We start from the raw sequence: 19,888 nt of genomic DNA, 5'->3' as shown, positions 1-19,888 counted from the left end.
CTTGAATAAATATACTTAGTTACATTCCAGCACTGCATGTATGCCTCCTGAAAGTCAGGGGTTAGCATCTTACCGTGAGACCTTGGGGGAAGTTGAAGCAGCCCTGTGTGTGGGGGGGGTCTGCCATGCTGCCGGGGGTGCTGATGGTGCTGGACTGGCTGTGGATGGAGCTGAAGAGTCGGGGCTGGTGGAGGCCCAGCTGCTGCAGCTTCTCTGGGTTCTGTGTGAGCGTGGCAGAGAACAGCAGCTTCTGCAGCGGCATCTGGGGGGGGGACAGACTGAGAGGGGGGGGGGGGGGGGGGGGGGGGGGAGATGTTGAACTGAACATTATTCCACTGATCAGTATGAAACGCAGCGATGCACCAGCCAAAGACAGGATTGGGGACTAATGGATTACATAATCAGGACACACAAAAAAGTAGCTGTATTCCTACAGTTACATAAAAAAAAGAAGTAATCAGATTACTGTTACATTTAAAAAAGAAAAAAGGGGATTACAAGCAGGATTATATCGTTACAATACATTTTAAAATTAAAATGACTATATTACAGGTAGACCTTTTGGTTTTCATTTAAGGCTGCTTTTATTCTTCTTTATTTTAAATATATTTTTTCATATGCAGTTAGTGAACACCTGATGTATTACACAATAACACTGTGTTTAATTAAAGTATTAAAATGAATCAGCATTTCTTAACTATACTTATCCTATAAGGGGACACATTTCTGATAGTAAATATCTTGGCTTCTTTTCTAAGGTTACATTGTTACATACACATTGTAGGAGCCAAAATGCTCATTTAACCCGAGTTCATTATTTCCATTATTGTTGTTAATTTAATTTGCACACATTTGTATTTAATGGTCAACGTGTCAAAGGGATGAGCCTACCTTATCCTCGAGTGACTGTTCAATGGGAGTTTTGTCGCTACACACAAAAACTCCTTATTGATATTTCTATTATTTTGTGTTTCTTTGCATTGCATGTGATATTCTAGGTAAATCAAAAGTAACGGAAAGTAATCAGGTTACTTTACTTTTATATTATGATACTCAGATAAGGTTTCTGATTACATTTTTTTTTACAGGTAACTAGTAATTGTAACAAATGTTTAAAGTAACCCTTCCAACCCTGGCCAAAGACATGGAATAATAAGACAGTAGTAAATCTAGATGTAAAGAATACAGGATTTAAAAAGAAGATTACATTTGACACGTTAGACCTTTACTCTACATACAAATCAAACATTTTGAGAAGCACTGAATGTAAATGTAACTTTGTTTTGAAAAAAACTCAGTACAGCGGTGGAGTCAGTATGTAGTTAGCTTAGCTTAGCATACAAAATTGAAGCAGAGAAAAACAGCTTGCCCGAAGCTGTCCAAAGTTAAAAACTACACCTTTCAACACCTAAAAATAATTAACTCTTTATGTATCTCATTTGTAAAAAATATTATTTTTTAATGAGTAAGAATGTTGTTTGAACTATGTTTGAACTTTGGATAAAGCTAGGATGGCCAGGATAGTCTTAATGCTAAGCTAGGCTAACTTTTTGCTCCCAAGTCAGCGTCCTCTTGCCTCTCCATTGACACCCTTGATGGCGTCTCTGTTGAGTTTGTCGATACCTACAAATATCTGGGACAGTAATCTGAACTTCAAACACCATATTGAAGTTCTAACAAAGAAATTGAAATTCCCTCTTGGCTTCCTTTTCAGACTTAAATGTTGTTTTTCAACTTCATCCCGTAAAAGGTTGGTCTCTGGCTTATTGCTGTCCCAGCTGGACTACTGTGATACAATTTATAGATTTGCCTGTCCCACTGTTTTGGCCAAACTTGACCCACTCTACCATGCTACACTGCGTTATATATCAAATGCACCCTATAGGACTCATCATTGCACACTGTATAGCCTAACTGGATGGTCCTCATTTACTATGCGTAGGATGCAGCATTGGTTTTTATGAATGTATAAAGCCATTTTAGGTAAGCTTCCACTCTACATATGTGTCAGATTTGCCCCAGTTTGTGACTCTTACAACCTCAGATCCAGTGCCTGGATACGGTTCCAGGTACCTGCTGTGCGGACTGAGGCTGCACACTCTACTCTATTTTATTATGGTCCTTGGTCTTGGAATGACCTTCAATCAAGCCTAAAACTGAGGGCACTTGTCTCAATAGCATGTTTTAAATTGAAGTTGTCTGAGGTCCTTACCACCAGCTGCTGTTGCACTAATAAGTAGTGTACCTTACTGTCCCAAATGTAGTGACTGCTTTTCGTCTTTTTGTTTACTTAGTTGTGTTCTCTGTATTTTATATGTCTGTGTTATATGTCTATGTGTAATAATGTGTAACGTTGCTGCCTTCTTGGCCAGGTCAGCATTGTAAATGAGATTTTATCTCAATGCTTTTTATCTGGTTAAATAAAGGTTAAATACAAAAATAAAGGTTATTCATGATTATCCAAGCAATGGGAATTCAGTGCTTTTACCGTTATCCAGAATAAATTCATAAATGTTCTGTTTTCACAAAATCCCAGAGTAGTGGTGCAGCCTGTTCTAATGCCGCTGTTCTCACCTGAGCTCCGACAGGCAGCTCTGCTCTGCAGCGAAGGACTTCTGTCCGGCCAGCATCACCACTTTCAGAGAGGTCCCCTCAGCGTACGACGCAAACACTTTGCACACCTGGACAGCAGAACATTAGTCAACTGGAGACATCACTGGATACTGTCATGCTTTTATTTTGAAAGGTTCTGACCTGCTGGGCGAGCTCTTTGGTCGGCAACACGGCCAGAGCACGGACTTCACACACCACCCGCTCCATCAGAACCTAAGGAACACATTGGTCGTTTATATACTCTCCTATATGTGTTTCTGCTCCTGTAGTATATGTCTTTATTTCTGTTGCTGCAGTATTTTGGTCTTCTAAAGAACATCCTAATTCATCCGGAATATTTGATATTGTGTATTATGTGTGTCTCCTCCACTTGATATATTTATATTTGCTGTTTATTGTTTTGTTTTTATTATGTTTGTTCTTTATTCCACCTTTTAAATATGTTATTGCCTTAACACACTGCTGCTGTAACAGAATCATTTCCCGATTTAGGATCAATAAAGTACCTAACTATCTAGAAAATTACTTTTTTTAAAGATATTTTTTGGGCAACCAGTGTGGAAAGATTTGGACATTGAGATTTGCCTGTGGTCTGTGTTGTTTTAGAATGCGTGTCATAATGGATCCCTTGTCGTTTTTCTGCAAACCAAATCTACTTCATATGGAGGCCACACAGAGTAGTGGTTATATTGTATGAGTGTCAGAAGCTCACCTGGATGACAGGTATGACGAACGCCAGCGTCTTGCCGCTGCCTGTAGGAGCAGACACACAGATGTCTCTGGGCTTGTAGCCCCCTCGTCCAATCAGAAGCCCCTGCTGAGCGCTCTCCAGGACGGCCGGGATCACCTCTGCCTGCACTGTGACCGGAGGTGGAATGAATCAGTTAATTTACTGTACTCAAGTACAATTTTGAGATATTGTACTTTACTTGAGAAACACCCCCAAAGCAGAATGTTTCTACCTCCATGCGAGTTGATGCCAAAGATCTCGATGTTGGTCTCATCTGACCACATCATCTTCTCCCAAGCCTTCTCTGAATCATTCAGATGTTCATTGTCAATCTTCAGAAGGGCTTTCATGTTCTTCTTGAGCGGGGGGGGCTTCAGGCGCTGCAGGATTTGATCCATTATGGTGTAGTGTGTTACAAATAGTTTTCTTGGTGACTGTGGTCCCAGCTGCCTTGAGATCATTAACAAGTTCCTCCTGTGTAGTTCTTGGCTGATCCCTCACCTTTCTCATGATCATCAATACCCCACGGGGCGAGATCTTGTGTGGAGCCCCAGACCGAGGGCGACTGATGCTCATTTTATGTTACTTCCATTTAGAAACACACATTATTCTTCTGAATAATGGCACCAACAGTTGTCTCCTTCTCACCAAGCTGCTTTCTGGTGGTCTTGTAGCCAGTCCCAGCCTTGTGCAGGTCTACAGTCTTGTCCCTGAGGTCCTTAGACAGCTCTTTAGTCTTGCCCGTGGTGGAGAGGTTGGAATCTGATTGATTGATTCTGTGGACAGGTGTCTTTTATACAGGTAACAAGTTGATATTAGGAGTACTTTTTTAAAGGAAGAGGACTTATGTAACCGTCTGTGGGAGCCAGAATTCTTGTTTGTTGCCAGGGGATCAAATACTTATTTCCCACAAATAAATTGTTATCTTTTATAAAAGGTCAATTTCTGGATATTCTTTTTGATATTCTGTATCTCATTAGTAAAATAAACCTACCATTGCAATTATAGACTGTTCATTTATTTGTAAGTGGGTAAACTTACAAAATCGGCAAGGGATCAAATAATTATTTCCTTCACTGTATATGATTCTGAAATGCACCAATCTGCACAATGACTACTCTTACTTTTGGTACTTTAAGTATATTTGGATGCTAATACTTTGGTACTTTTACTTGAGTAACATTTTGAATGCAGGACTTTTACTTGTAACAGAGTATTCCCACACTCTGGTACTTCTACTTTTACTCAAGTACAATATCTGAGTAGTTCTACCCAGTGGCGTAGCTGTGGGTGGGCCCGGGCCCACCCACATGCACGTCTGGCCCACCCACAGCCAATCAGCGCTTCATAGCGCAGAGCCAGGAAGCCCAGAAGGAAGTGCCACAAACTGCAGTTCCTCTAGTGGCCAACAGGGGATGGATGCAGAAAGGATCCATCCCCATCGACCCCCATGTTAAAATGCCCAACTTTACAGCAGAAATAAACATGTTTCTAGCCTGGATCCAATCAAACTTATTCTGGATATAGTTAGATTCCACCTTCATGACAATGGAATAGGGAGTGCATTTTTTTACCTTGAGTAAATTAGTAAGTAAAGTAAGTTTTATTTCTTCTTGAGGTCTGCAGTGAAGCGTGTACACATGTGCTGAATTATATGAAAAGACTCTCAAGTGTGTGCCCACTGTGCGACTGTCAAGGATAACCAACCTGTGGCCGCCGAGCCAGTCATGTGTAGGGATGGGTACCGAGCCCCAGGGCTGAATTATTAAAGAAGACCTTGGTACCATTAAGCACCGACGTTATCGGTCTTTTTATCACTACTGGAGACATGTAAAAAATATATGTCATGTGTATTATTGCTACACAAACATTACATTGTAGTTTTAGTGTCGCCAACTCCGTTTCTAAGATGCAAAAAGACTGCAAAATGCGTCTATGATTATTTTTAGTATTTTCGATCTTTCCAATCCAGACGAGAGATCTCTCTCCTCGTCTGTGTGCGAGGGGGCGGGGCAGTTTACACACACACAGGTGCTACATGCAGCAACACACACACACGGAGGAGATGGCGGAGAGAACGCGCTCCGAGGTGTGGTTAAATGTTACCCGTCTCGCTCGTTACCAAAAGTGCAATAAGAGTTTAGCATGTCAGGGCGGTAACACGAGCAATTTGTCTAAACATTTAGCAAAAGTGCACCACATTCAGACGGAGAAATGCACCGGGTTCGACTGTCTTTCTAGTAGCTCTGTAGCCCCATCCACGAGTAACGTTTCCACGTCAGGTATTATGTGTGCTAGCAGCAACACATGGAGCTAACTCAATGATACAAACATGGGTTAATGATTAGAGGTAACTGAGTTATTTATTGTTAAAGTTTCAGCTATTCTGTTTACAGTTCTGTCATCACATTATTTAATACGATTTGTTAAAACATTGTTGTTTCTTTTGATGTGAAATATTATGTATTTAATAAAAATAAAAAGCAATATTAGTTTTGTTCACAATTTGTTTAGTTAGTTTACCTTATTTTATTCTCCAAAAGAACCGATAAGAGTACCGTTAAAGCACCGGGTCGATAAGCGTTATCGATAAAAGTAGTAGTAGTTAAAACCTTAACGATACCCATCCCTGTGGATGTCAGTTTTACACACATTCTGAGGCCGCCGTGCCTATGTTTTTGTTTTCACTGCTAATTTATGCTTATGTTCAATTAGTGCATTAAAAAATCATTAAAATCATTAAAGAAATTTCAGCTCACACCCCACGCTTAATATGTCTCCCCCTGGCCCACCTACTTTTCTCCAGGCCCACCCACACAATCATTCCTGGCTACGCCACTGGTTCTACCACCTCTGACTGTGACATCATCATTCTGTTATTTCTCAGGTGTTTACACTCTTTCAGTGTATTTACGCTAATGTGAATTTGTTACAAGCCTTTTATAGAGCTGCTGAAACCAGCCTGTGTGATTACCTGGGAAAAAGTTCTGGATTCCATTATTCTGAAGTTTCTTCACGAGCAGAGCGGAGAGTCCGTGGATCTCGGAGATGTTCACCAGGTGTCCTTTAATGTCTCTGTGAATCACATCCGGCTGAGCCAGCCACTGAGGGAGCACTCTGTGCACCTGACACAGACACAGACACAGACACACACACACACACACGGTCAGTTCTAACCCACAGGACATCAGACTACTTAAGCTCTGTTCAGTGCCTTCATAACCTGAAGCATTCATCTGTTTGCATCTTACAATTAATTGATCTTAATATTTATCACTACAATAAACAGTATTTAATTTGATTTCACTGTATAATATTTAATGTTACATTCTGTTCTCGTCTATCTAATTCTATGAACATGTGTATTATACAGACTCCTGCATTTACTTGGTGACTTACAACATTCTCTGCATTATTTAGCTTGTTGTATTTATTTCTTTTTCTGACATGTATAAAGTTAACTTCATCTGCATTACTTGCACATTGGTCTCGCAACATCATCTGCTATATTTGATTCTACTCAGTTTCTTCTTGCATTTTTTTCATTTGTTTTATATATATTTATGTTGCATTGTTGGAGGAGCTTGGGACTTAAGATCATCATTGCCATATCTACACTGTAGCTACTGTGCATATTGAATCTTTGAATGTAATAGCATAAGAAACACGTGTGTGTACCTTTTGGACAGGTTTGTTGTCAAATCCTCCCAGGACCGTGAACCCGGTTGGAGCAGGAGTCTTTTCCGCGGTTTGTTCTGGTGCGATGTTTTCTGTCTCCGTTTTCTCTTCTCCTCCTCCTGTTTCCTCCAGTCCTTCTCTTCCAGTCACAGGAGTGTCAGGAAGACTTTTCACTGAAATGCCTAAAATCCATAGACAAAACAAATCATATCAAATGAATAGACCAACTGGTATAATAAGGACAGTGAGTAAGAACTGTCTTCTTACTCTTTATTATAGTCTAATTCATCCATACCTTTCATATTGTAACACAGTATGGGCAGTACTTTTCCCAACTACTTTTCCAAGGATTGCAACAAGATCCAAGTCCCATATCTCATCTGCTCCTTTATTTAACAGGCTTCAGATTCGTACAGTTTACGACATCAACGTTTATCAGATTTGCGTTTTTATTTACAAGATATATTCAGGAAAAGGGATTATTCCTATAACCTTCAATACATACTTCATTTAAACCGTATTAGCCATATTCTCTGTGTAGATATGCACTTTACAGATCAATAAACCACTGCCGTGAATGTCAAATCGCTACAGTGAGTGGAGGAAAAAACCCGGATATCAGAAATCAGCAAAGACTTTTAGGTCTTAACCTGTGGTTGTCTGGAGATACAAAGTGAGGTATCCAAAGTGGATTTTTTTAGACCAATAGCAATATTTGAAGGATTTAAAAATCTCAGGTAAATATTTTTATAACATTTTACACCCTTTTCAAATTAAATTGGTATGAAGCGCTCACAAAATGTGGAGAGGTCTGCTTGTTCAGCAGTATATTGTAACACTTCACTGTCTTAAAATGTAAACATTTTTTTTGTCTTTTATATATACAGTCTATGACTGGGCCCCGCTATTCCAGTCTAAAGATGTCTAGAGACACACCCCGCATCGTGCTGTATGCTTTCACACATTCTGCTTCCACATTGGAAAAGAGCAGCGCAAAATGCTCTATGTGGAAACAATATCGAAGAGAAGGCTCCGTAACACATTACTCTAAACATCGAGTTCAGACATATAGGCTGTCTTGAACACTATCATCAGAGTAACGTGATCTAATCAATAAATAAAGATTCAGCCGATAACACGAAAGCATATGGCTACTTAACATGCAGAATGACGTCATTTTGCATGCTAAGTAGCCATGTGCTTTCTGGGGCTAAATCTTTATCAGTAAACCGATTTAACCGGTAAAAGTTCCTTCAAAATAAGAGTCCCGATCTTATTACTATCAAAATAAAAGTGCAAAACGAAAACTTTACCATAGGAAAATATTGGCATACAAATATAATCACTTCTCTAAAAGGTAACTCATTTTAAACATAGTTTATTTATATATAATAATAATAATATTAATATTAGTAATAGGCTTTATATTTGTATAGCACCTATTACAAGAATTGTAGCCAAACTGGCTTCACAGCAGTTCAATAGACAGATTAGTATAACATGACAGGATAAAAGCAATGTAGAGGAGCAGCTACATTTCAACACATATATCCACGAAGATTAATACATGAAGACTTGTGACTCGGACTTGACTTGGACTCTTCTTAGGTGACTCGGACTTGGACTCGGACTCGAACACAGGTAATGATGACTGGACTCGGACTCGACTCGGACACTCCTTGGGTGACTCGGACTTGGACTCGGACTCGAACACAGGTAATGATGACTCGGACTCGGACTCGACTCGGACACTCCTTGGGTGACTCGGACTTGGACTCGACTACGACTCTCCCTTGGTGACTCTTGACTTGGACTCGGACTCGAAGAGTGGTGACTCGAGAGTGACTTGGACTCGTGAATTGGTGACTTGACTACAACACTGCTCTTTGTCTCAAAGATCAGACGAGCCCCCATTTGTTACGTTCCCTCTAAATCTAGGGGTACCAAGGGAAGTAACAAAACACCACGTTGACCAGGCACGAGAAAAAAAAGAGGAAACCGTTCTTTGGAGTCACGAACAAGCCTTTTAATAGTCAAAGAAAAGGAACACGGGCTGTACGCATGCAGCCAGAGGAGGCAAATGGGGCCCACTGTAGTCTTCCTCCGGTCCTATATGGAGGCCCTGATTGGGAATTAGGAGCACCTGGGGAGAGGCTGCACCTGGGGACAATCAGGCTGCACCTGGAGAATCAGAGGGAGAGAGAGAAAGACACACACACGCACACGCACACGCACACGCACACGCACACGCACACGCACACGCACACGCACACACACACGCACACACACACACACACACTACGGCACGTAACATTGACCAATCAAAACAAAGTGGGAGATTTTAAAACCAGTGACGGTTTTCTTTTGAAACTGAGGGAGGCCGTGTCCGTTTATGCGTCTTCAGGTATTTTTTTGGCGTTTATGAGAGATAGGCTATATTAGTTTGCCTTCCTTAAGGTTGGATAGGTCACTTAGCCTACTATTACAAAGAACAATGGCAGAGGAGTCGGCTGTAAAAGTATGTGTTCGGGTCCGTCCACTTATTCCAAGGTAAGTCTGCCGCCAACAGCTAAGTTAGCATTAATAAAATACAAGTTTGGAGCTAACTGTAGCTTACGGAGCGTTAATGCTAATGCATGCTAATGATGTTAGCTACAGTTGGACGTAAAATACAAGTATTTTGTTCCAGTAAATACGTATTACGTGCCTTAAAGTAATTGTTAACTTAGACTTTTAGAGGTAACATTCACTTTATTATCTGCATTTACTGTCACAAATAATACTTGGGATTTTTTGGCAAGTAAAACGTATAACTTAATTTATATTTTAAAATGTTAAATTATATATCCTTATAAGCATATTAAGAGCTAAAAACACCGTCTGTTGTAGGTCAAACTAACTGTCTAGCAATTGCTCTACAATAACTGTTATTCTTTGTTCTATATACTTTGGAATGATGCTATTGTACTGAAACTATCTATCTATCAATCAATCAATCTAGCTATAATTTCCCCCCAAAATGATCTTAATTATATGTAGCCTATTTTCCACAATACTTTTGAGAATCAAAACCCTGGTCCGTGTTGATATTAGGCTTTGACTTTTCATGGCATGGTATTGTAGTCATAAGGAATATTATACTTCTCTTCTAAATATTACATTTTGATTAAGCTGAGCTTCGAAAGTAGTATTTCAGCCACAATTTCTTTCCCACTAAATGTGTCACCTGACAATGTTAAAGGAAGAGTCTGTTAATGTTTCCACATATGTCCTGATTGTGTGTCTTTGTTACAGGGAAGACAGTGCTGCATCGGAGAATGCAGAGCCGGTCCATTATTTTTGGAAAGCTGATGCAAAATCAATTTATCAGGTCGATGATGGGAATTCCAGTAAAAGCTTTAGTTTTGGTTAGTTTTGCAGCATGTACAGGATTGAGAAATATGTTTGACTGGATTTTGTGGCTCCTTTGAGATATTTTGCATAGAACTTAACAACTACTACTGTACATTAACCTTCCTTCTCTGTTCATAGATCGAGTGTTTACTGCAGAAGAAACGACCAATCAGCTGTACCAAGCCATTGCTAAACCTCTTGTTGTTTCCTCTGTTCAGGGATACAATGGTATGTTTTCAAAACTGAATACTGTGACATCTGTTGTGTTGCTCCAAACACTCACTGCAGTTGTTTGTTTTTTGGATACATATTTTCTCTGTTTGATCCACAGGTACCATATTTGCTTATGGACAGACTGCTTCCGGAAAGACTTTCACTATGTTGGGGAGTGACCGTTTTCCTGGAGTGATACCGCTGGCTGTGGAAGATGTCTTCCAAACCATTAAAAGTGTAAGAATTGTATCGCATATTTTGAAATAACTTTTTTAGTAAGCAATTACTGTGTTTTTTAACAACTTCTCTTTTGTCCAAAAGTGTCCAAAGAAGGAGTTCCTTCTTCGGGTTTCTTACATGGAAATCTACAACGAGACTGTGAGTGATCTGCTCATTGATAGCTGGAAGAGACAACCTCTGGAAGTCCGAGAGACAATAAATGTAAGTGGTCTATTTATGGGGCATTTCCACCATGGCGCGGAGCGCGGTTTAAGCGTGCAGTGTCGTGCCGGGCCCGTTTTTGGTTGCGCTTCCACTAGGCCTAGTTCCGGCCCGGGGGTACTTTTTCACCTCTTTTCTGGCCCGACAAAATCGTGGTTCTATCGGGGCCAACAAACAGGGCTGAGTATGCTAAACTAGAGAGAGAATCACTGGCAAGGAGGCTACAACTACAACAAGATGAACATATTTGACCGTGATTTAATTGTAATACACGTTTCAAAATGATGCCGAAGTAACAACATACTGATACCGGTTAGTAAAAACCATGAATTAATGCTTTGGCAAGTTTGCAGACAGACGGCAGGTGAAAAACCTTTTTAAAATGCGTGTTTTCTAGATGGAGATTGGCTAAGCTAACTCAATATATGCTCCGACCGTCCACACTCACAACAACGGCCTATACAGACATAAATAAAGCAGCGACTGTATTCGCCATAACACAGGCAGTCTGTGGTTTGTACTTGTTTAACTTTTGTCTAATTTCTGAACAGATATGAGGAGCTGTGAGCTTGAGTGCTAACAGCTAACGGCTGTATTGTTTTTCTGGGGTTCTCATTGAAGATGACGTCACGGCTCCGCCTACACTGGGTTACTATAGTAACTACCCCAGTTCCTAAACTGTAATGGAAGCGCAGCATGAAGTGAGCCGGCCCTAACAAGGCCCAACGCGGCCTAGCAGTACCGAGCGAGGCCGAGGCCGACCGTGTGGTGGAAATGCGCCATTAGAAGTTTGCATATGATGTTTTCATCAAATGTTTCTGACACATTTTAATACTAAATTTGGCCTTCTAACTTCGGCAGAAAAATCTGGCAACAAAAAAGGAGGCAATTTTTCCTGTGTTTCAGACGTAAAGCCGTTCTTTGTAACATTATATGACTGTGTGAGTGCTGTTTTAACTGATTTTAATGAGCATATGCGCTAACCAAAGTTCTGGGCACACACAGCAGGGCTCTCGACTAACTTTTTTTACCATCCTCCCGGAACCGTCCCGAAATACAATCTAAGCCGTCCCGAAATTAATGTGGACCGTCCCGAATTTAAAATATTTGTTTTTCTACATTATCATTAGTTAAAATCATTCAAAGTGACCTTTAACATAAATAAAACATCATACAAATCATTAGATGATAATTCATCAACCTTTTTATTTGAGTAAATCAGTCAAACACATAAACAAAGGCCAAATATATTTTTAAAAAACACACAAGCGAGAAAGTTACTCTGATATTGAATCCAATCAAGTCCCATCCGATTAACAAAAAAATCCAACACTCTGTCCTGAAGACAGAAGACAGAACCCAGAGTAACCACTAACCAGGATGACAGTCTGTAACACAGTCAGGAGACCTTTACAAACTGCCCCGCCCCCTCGCACACAGACGGGGGAGAGAGCTCTCTCGTCTGGATTGGAAAGATCGAAAATAAGATTTTGTAGTCTTATTGCATATTAGAAACGGAGTTGGCGAAACTAAAACTGCGATATAATGTTCATGTAGCAGTAATACATATGACATATATGTTTTAAATGTCTCCAGTACCGATAAAAAGACCACTGTTGGTACCACTGTCTTTAATAATTCCGGCCCGGGGCCCGTTTAATACCGGGGCTCGGTACCCATCCCTACATGGGGAGAGGCGCAGCATATTGCTAAGGACTAAATACGATGGAGAGTTCTCATCTCAGCTGCAATGACATGTCTGGAAACCCCCTCTAGGGTGCCCCATGCATAGCGCGCCGTCAAATGCTGCTTCATAAGTTAAGTTTTGTTTCTCCGCACCGCTCCGTGGTAAAAAAATGGTAGTTACATCACAGCTGTGCGGCTGGCTGACAGCTGTAGCTACGTACTGTGTGTGTATTTCGCGGGTTGCTAAATGCTTTGTGTGTGTTTATGTTGACAAGGAGGTTTAATAACTGTGTGCTACACAAAACGTGCAGTCAGTTTCATTTTCATCGCCGTTCGTAGTAGAGTTAGCAGGGTATTTTTATTTTAACTCTCGTCCCAAAATTAATTTGTATCCTCCCCGACCCGATTTTTTTCGGGACGTCCTTAAGCTCGAGCCCTGCACAGTTTTCTCCAGATCCTCTGATTCAATTAATTTCAGACGCGGTACTACTACACTCCCTCAGTAACACACACCGACCTCCATCATTATAGTATGACACTTCATGTCTATGAGTGCTAAAGGCATGGACATCATTTTCTTTCTCTTTAAATGATCATTGTGCTTGTGTCTTTTTTTAATTGTGCAGAAAACCATCTATGTGGCTGACCTGAGGGAGGAACTGGTCACATCTCTTGCACAAGTCCTGGCCTGGATCCGGAAAGGAGAAAGTAAGATCTGAGATGACTGAACACAAGACTGGTTTCTTCAGGATCTGCATTGTGTCTAACAACCATTTGATTTCTGCTCTCTTCCTCTGCAGAGAACCGTCACTATGGAAAGACAAAAATGAATGAGAGGAGCAGTCGATCACACGCAATTTTCCGAATGGTGAGTAACACCACAACATTAGGTACATGTTGATTTCTGGGGAACTCTGGGTTTTTCATGATTTATGTCTTCTTAGATCCTGGAAAGCAGAGAAAGGAGTGACCCAGCATCTGGTGAAAATGCTGATGGAGCCATTATTGTGTCTCATTTGGTAAGGAGCTATTTTTTTTATTGGAAAGTGTTCTTTCTTTCTGTTAATTGTCTTCCTCATTGTCTGTTTATTATTCTTTTTTGAATAGCCATTTTGCTTATCTTCTAGAATTTAGTCGATCTAGCTGGATCTGAGAGAGCCAGTCAAACAGGAGCTGAAGGTAAGGTGGAGTTAAATCCATAAATCATATAAAGTTACTGATTTAAAGCCTTGTGAAATGCAAAATAGATCTGATGATAATTGTAAGTGTACTGTGTGATCAGCAAACCCAAAATAAACCATCTCTTTTTTATCTTTTAGGCACACGCTTCAAAGAAGGTTGCAATATCAACCGCAGCCTGTTCACACTGGGCCACGTGATCAAGAAGCTGACTGATGAAGGCCAGAAGTAAGTTAACATGATTACATAACTGAACATTTCTGGTTTACCTGTTTACATTTCCAATTCAATAACTGTCTGTGTTGTTATCTCTAATATCAGAATATCGCCATCCTACTGCTCTCTGTCTGAGTTAGCTGTTTGATTAAAGTAGGCTAACATATTGTGGCTAACATGCTGGTTCCTAAAGTGAGAACCAGAGAACAGAACTGGGTAAAAAAGCTTTTAAATATGCTGCCCCTTCTGCTTGGAATAATATACAGAAGGAGCTGAAACTCAGATTTGATCACTATGGGGGAATTCAAGTCCATCTTAAAGGACAGAGAACAAGAATCCATTGGTCGATGTGATTGCTCGTATATCCCATAATCGAAGTTGTTTTAAATTGTACCAGTTTTTAATGATTTATAATAGTTTGTTTTATTTGCATATTGACTGGTTAATGTGGCATTTAATTTTTGTTTTACGACCGCTGTATTCGTCTGCCTGTATTGTCTGTGTTTTATCTGTTGTAACTTTGTTCATGCTGCCCTCTCGGCCAGGTCGCTCTTGAAAAAGAGATTTTAATCTCAATGAGACTTTTTACCTGGTTAAACAAAGGATATATATATATATATATATATATAGATAGCCTGGTTGTTGGCCCGGAAAGAACCTCGATTTTATGGGGCCAGAAAAACTGAAATAGTACCCGCTAGCCGGAACTACGCCAAGTGGAAACGCAACCAAAAACGGGCCGGGCACAGCACGCTTAAAGCGAGCTCCGCGCTGTAGTGGAAATGCGCCATTACAAAGCCCTCTACAACCTTGCCCCCCCCCCCCTACCTCTGTGACCTCATCCAACAGCACACCCCCACCCGTCGCCTCAGGTCTGCTGAAGCTAACCTACTGCAGCCCATCAGGACAAAGCTCCGGACCTGGGGTGACAGGGCCTTCGCTGCAGCCTCCCCCACACTCTGGAACTCCCTCCCCAGCCACGTCAGATCCGCCAACACTCTCACATCAAACAATCCCTCAAAACTCACCTTTTCACTCTTGCCTTCAACTCCTAATCCACTAACCCCTCGCCCTTATTCCACCTAGTTAAGCACTTTTTACTTTTGTTGTTATTTTGTTTTACTTGCTTGTAAGCGCTTTGAGCACCAGGAAAAGCGCTATATAAATGTAATGTATTATTATTTGGAGTTAAACAATTGATGTTTACATAAAAGAAGACGGAGAAGAAAGGAACATAGTTTTAAAATGTTCATAAAGAGCTTAGTTCACATTTACTCAATTTCATTCTCTCACTTCAGGGGCTTCACAAACTACAGGGACAGTAAGCTCACCCGCATCCTGCAGAACTCGTTGGGCGGGAACGCTAAAACAGTCATCATCTGCACCATCACTCCGGTCACTCTGGAGGAGACCCTCAGCACTCTGCAGGTTGGTCAAATATGCCGTTTTCTGTCCTGTACATCAAAGCTTCTACCTCAATATTATTCACATGTTATATTGAAATACTAAATGGTATTGTACATTCCAATCAAAGTTCATTTATATAGCCAAATGTCACACATGTATTTATATATATATAAATAAATGTCACACTTATTTATATATATAAATAAATGTGAAGATTTTTGTTTAGGTAATCACTAAACAGTTTTGGACTGCTTTCTCAAGGATTTTAGAGAGGAAAAAAAGATTGTAAATAGGTCTACTCTATAGTTGGCCAAAACCTCTGGATCAAGGTTGTGCTTTTTAAGAAGAGGTTTTATCGCAGCTACTTATAAAGGATTGTGGTAAGTTGCCTGATAATAAAGAAATTATAATCATATTTAATAAAGTAGGGTTAATGAAGGGAAACACTTATTTCACAGCTTAGTTGGAATTTGGTCTAATTGATGGTATAGAAGAGACAATCATTGAAGTTAGTAGTTTGAGGTTTATGGGAGAAAAGAAGACTAAATAACTATCTGGTGTTGTATCAGATCTTAAAGTTCTGGTAGATGAAGATAACTGATTGAAGGCAGGAGGTTATTAATTTTGTTTCGTAGAGTTATAATTGTATTATCAAAAAATCTCATGAAATCATTAGTACTGAGTGTTATAGGAATATAAGCTGTGGCTCTCTGTCAGCCTGGTCTCGGTGCTGCAAATACATCTGGCATTGTTCTTATCTTCTGAGTAATAAGATGCTCTCGCTTTACGGAGAGCTTTCTTATATTTAGTGAGATTATCATGCTAAATTAAACAAGATTCTTCAAGCTTAGTGGAACGCCATATCCTTTTAAAGGGGACCTACCATGCTAAATGCACTTTTTGATGTCTTTTATACATAAATATGTGTCCCCGGTGTGTAAGGGAACTCGTGCTGCGTCAGAAAATAAAACCCTCTCTTTTCCTCCGTACCCAAATCTCTAAAAACGGGGGTACAACGGAGCTGATCCGGATTTGCGTCCGATATGACGCAATATCGGAAATGTGGACCCACGGCACTATCAGAAAGTTGCTATCAGAAACAATGCCCGACTGTTTTGGACGTAATATGGTCTTTTTTTAAAGCTTTATACCCAACATCAGCCCTTTTGAAACAGGAAGCGAAATAGAGGGATATGTGGCATGGCTAGAATGGGTGATCGGTTTGGTATTTTGAGCAAAACACTTCATAGACATGTTTTTTATATATTTGTATATAAAAGGTGTCTGCGGGGTCTTAAAAAGTATTAAAAGTTGATAAATCAATTTAGCGAAAATTAAGGCTATTAAACGGCATTTTCCAAGGTATTACATTTTGTAGCTTGTTTTCAATAAGTATATAAATTGTCCAAAGAGGTTGTATTCTACAGTTTGCCTGAATGTAATCATTGCGTAGGTGTGTAGTTTATTTATGGCATCCCGTTGGATTTGACGTCATCTGAACAGGACATCGCACGCTCACTGCTTGATAGCGCGCAAAGGTCCGTTTACGCCGGTTGTTAAACAACATCGTTATGGGGAAATGCAAGTTTGCGTCCAAATGGTTGGAAGATAAGGAGGAAGGACAATCAATACTGTATATAGTAAATGTGAGGTAAAGTGTGTCGCCAATGTAACCGGTTAAAACTCGAAGTGGCGATGAGGTCTTAAAATGTATGGAAAGGGTCTTAAAAAAGGTCTTGAAAGGTATTACATTTGACTTCAGGATTCCTGCATATACCCTGATATATCTGAGACCTATGCTATTAGGCGCTTTCACACCGGAGTACTTTTCCCCGTACTTTTCCCATTTAGTTCCTGGGATTTTGCGTTCACACCAAAAAGAGAACTTAGTTCATGAGAACTTTTACCCCTTTTTTAGTGCCTGCTAGAGAGGTGGTACTTTCCTGGGGAGAAAAAAGTTCCAATTTCTGATTGGCTGGGCGAATTGCAAACCACGCCCCGTAAAACTCGGAAACGTTTTTTGAAGCCGCCATTGTATTTGCTGGCATTAGCATTAGCATTATTAGCATTAGCCCCGCGCACCAACTGAGAGAGAATAACTTATAGCAACACAAAAGAAAACATGGGAGCGGTGGAGTGATGAGGAGGTTCTGGCGATTTACTCGGAAGGCTTCAGTAGAAGCTGCTGGGAGTCCCAGCAGCTTCTACTGAAGCCAGTCCCCAACTCCGGGGACTTCCGGCCGGGGACTTCAGGTGGCAGTATACGCCGTGAAGTTGTTTGTAAACCCAAAGCAGAAGAAGAAGTGACGTCACCGGCTTAATTTGCGTAATCTTCCCTCGGGGAACTTATTCCGGTGTGAACGCGATCAGCTCTTAGTTCCATGGGGGTACTAAGTGCTGGGAACTAAGTACGGCAAAGTACTTGGTGTGAAAGCGGCTATTGCCTAAAAATAGCATGAGGTGCACTTTAAATTGTCTCAACTTTGCGGGTTTCAGGATTATGCCATGGGGCTATTCTTTGTCGTTATATTTTCTTCTTTTTAAAGGCAATACAGTTGGCTTATTTGCCCTGCACATTTATGCAAGATTAAACATTGCACATTTTCAGTTGAAGGCCTGTCCAGAAAGTTTTATTTTTATGAGACTTTACAACATGGACTATTAGAGGGAACAGACTGAGAAATCAAAGCAGATCATTTTTCAACAAAAAAATTATTTGTGTTAGTTTGCCAGCACTGCAAAGAAAATGAAGAACGACCCTCATGTGACAGAGGTGTCCGATGAAGGGGCCCTGCTCAAAAGGTATCGCAATGAAATTGAAGACCTGAAGCGTCGACTTCAAGAGGCAAGTATCAGCTTTCCTTTTTTTCTTGTTTTATTTTGATGTGCTTATCACCACAATTCCCATTTTAAATGCACGTTCTACTAACTACCCACGGGTGATCTCGCTACAGGTGTCTTCAGTCACACAGACTACGGCCAAGGAGAAGAAATCTCTCTCCCAGAGGCTCCAAGAGAAGGATCAGCTGCAGACAGAGCAAGAGGACCGCATCAGAAACCTCACCAAATTGCTTGTCACCAGCTCAAACCTGGTTCCTGTACAAAAGGTGAATATGACTTAAAATAACGCTGGTTTCAAAGGAGACCTTTTTTTTTCTTCAGCATCTTAGTCCTGCTTACACTCATCCTGTTTTTCCAGGTGCCCAAACGCAGAGAAACTTGGGGAGGGAAGATGCAAGGACTTGCCCGTACGTCTCGATGTGATTCTTTCACTGGGAATAGAAAAGCCGACCTCTCCTGTCTGAGTGAGCTGTGTGAATGTAAGAAAAAGTTAATGCACTCTGCAAATCATAATTCCAATCATCATTCATGATTAAAATGAATTCAAATTATTAGTTTCATACATACATGGTATGTTTCAACAGCTGATAAGGACTTTGATGCTCACTGGGAGATTCCTGATGAGCCTTCAGATGAAATGGACATGAATCAGACTTCTGTGACTGTCCGAAGCTTTGCAGACAGGTGAATGTCTTAAAACTACTAATGCTTATATTACTTTTTATTTGATAGACAGCAAATGTAACTACTCTTATCATCCAGGACAGCGTAATGCTGCCTTCACACCGGACGCGATGTGATGTTTGGGGGCGGCGCGATTACATGTAAAGTCAATGCAGAGACGCGGACAGATGCAAATTCCCTCCGACGGCGAGCATGAAGCGGTGGACGCGAATTCCGCGGTGCGATTGAAGGGGGCCGCGACAAACGCTCGAGTTCAATTTTTTCAACTCGAGAGTCTTATTCGCGTGACGCGATCTCGCGGTAGCCAATCAGCGGTGAGGATCTCAGCCTGACGTTCAACCAGAAAACATCAGCCGTTAGCTGTTAGCAGTTACAGCTCCTCATATCTGTTCAGAAACTGGACAAAAGTTAAACAAGTACAAACCACAGACTGTGTGTCATGGCGAATACAGTCGCTGGTTTATTTATATCTATATAGGCCGTTGTGAGTGTGGACGGAGCATATACAACGTTAGCTTAGCCCTGTCGATGCGATCTTCATTCAGAAAACAAGCATTTTAAAAGGTTTTTCGCCTGCCGTCTCGTCTGCAGACTTGTCAAGCATTAATTCATGGTTTTTACTAACTGGTATTAGTATGTTACTTCGGCATCATTTAGAAACGTGTATTACAATTTAATCACGGTAAAATATGTTCATTTTGTTGTAGTTGTAGCCCCCGAGCCAGCACGTCTTGTTTGAATGATGCTAGTAAACACAACTGACAGCCGCGGTGAAACTCGAGCGTTTAGAGCAATGCGATAAGAGCG

At 40.7% G+C, this 19,888-nt stretch overlaps 2 protein-coding genes across 12 annotated transcripts in view; one reads left to right on the top strand and one right to left on the bottom strand.

Moving 5' to 3' along the window:
• ddx51 (DEAD (Asp-Glu-Ala-Asp) box polypeptide 51) overlaps positions 1-19,888 on the bottom strand; it is a gene marked incomplete in the record, with an annotated part of 100,730 nt that overhangs the window by 8,704 nt on the left and 72,138 nt on the right. The window contains 1 exon segment of the mRNA XM_034150569.1: positions 74-278. Coding sequence (XP_034006460.1) covers positions 74-278 — 205 coding nt within the window.
• Positions 9,507-19,888, top strand: part of cenpe (centromere protein E) — a 158,632-nt gene continuing 148,250 nt past the window's right edge. For all 11 annotated transcript variants that reach the window (XM_034150564.1, XM_034150565.1, XM_034150561.1 and 8 more), the window contains exons 1-15: positions 9,507-9,571; positions 10,316-10,428; positions 10,553-10,642; positions 10,746-10,864; positions 10,949-11,068; positions 13,381-13,462; positions 13,555-13,622; positions 13,699-13,773; positions 13,882-13,933; positions 14,074-14,161; positions 15,448-15,577; positions 18,282-18,401; positions 18,511-18,663; positions 18,756-18,876; positions 18,982-19,081. In XM_034150564.1, the coding sequence (XP_034006455.1) occupies positions 9,516-9,571; positions 10,316-10,428; positions 10,553-10,642; positions 10,746-10,864; positions 10,949-11,068; positions 13,381-13,462; positions 13,555-13,622; positions 13,699-13,773; positions 13,882-13,933; positions 14,074-14,161; positions 15,448-15,577; positions 18,282-18,401; positions 18,511-18,663; positions 18,756-18,876; positions 18,982-19,081 (1,487 nt within the window). In that variant the 5' untranslated portion in view covers positions 9,507-9,515. The remainder of the gene's footprint in view (positions 9,572-10,315; positions 10,429-10,552; positions 10,643-10,745; positions 10,865-10,948; positions 11,069-13,380; positions 13,463-13,554; positions 13,623-13,698; positions 13,774-13,881; positions 13,934-14,073; positions 14,162-15,447; positions 15,578-18,281; positions 18,402-18,510; positions 18,664-18,755; positions 18,877-18,981; positions 19,082-19,888) is intronic.

The sequence above is a fragment of the Trematomus bernacchii genome, unplaced genomic scaffold (genome assembly GCF_902827165.1).
Source record: "Trematomus bernacchii unplaced genomic scaffold, fTreBer1.1, whole genome shotgun sequence".
NCBI lineage: Eukaryota > Metazoa > Chordata > Actinopteri > Perciformes > Nototheniidae > Trematomus > Trematomus bernacchii.
The sequence above is the reverse complement of the archived record's forward strand: the minus strand, read 5'-3'. Positions and strand labels throughout refer to the sequence as shown.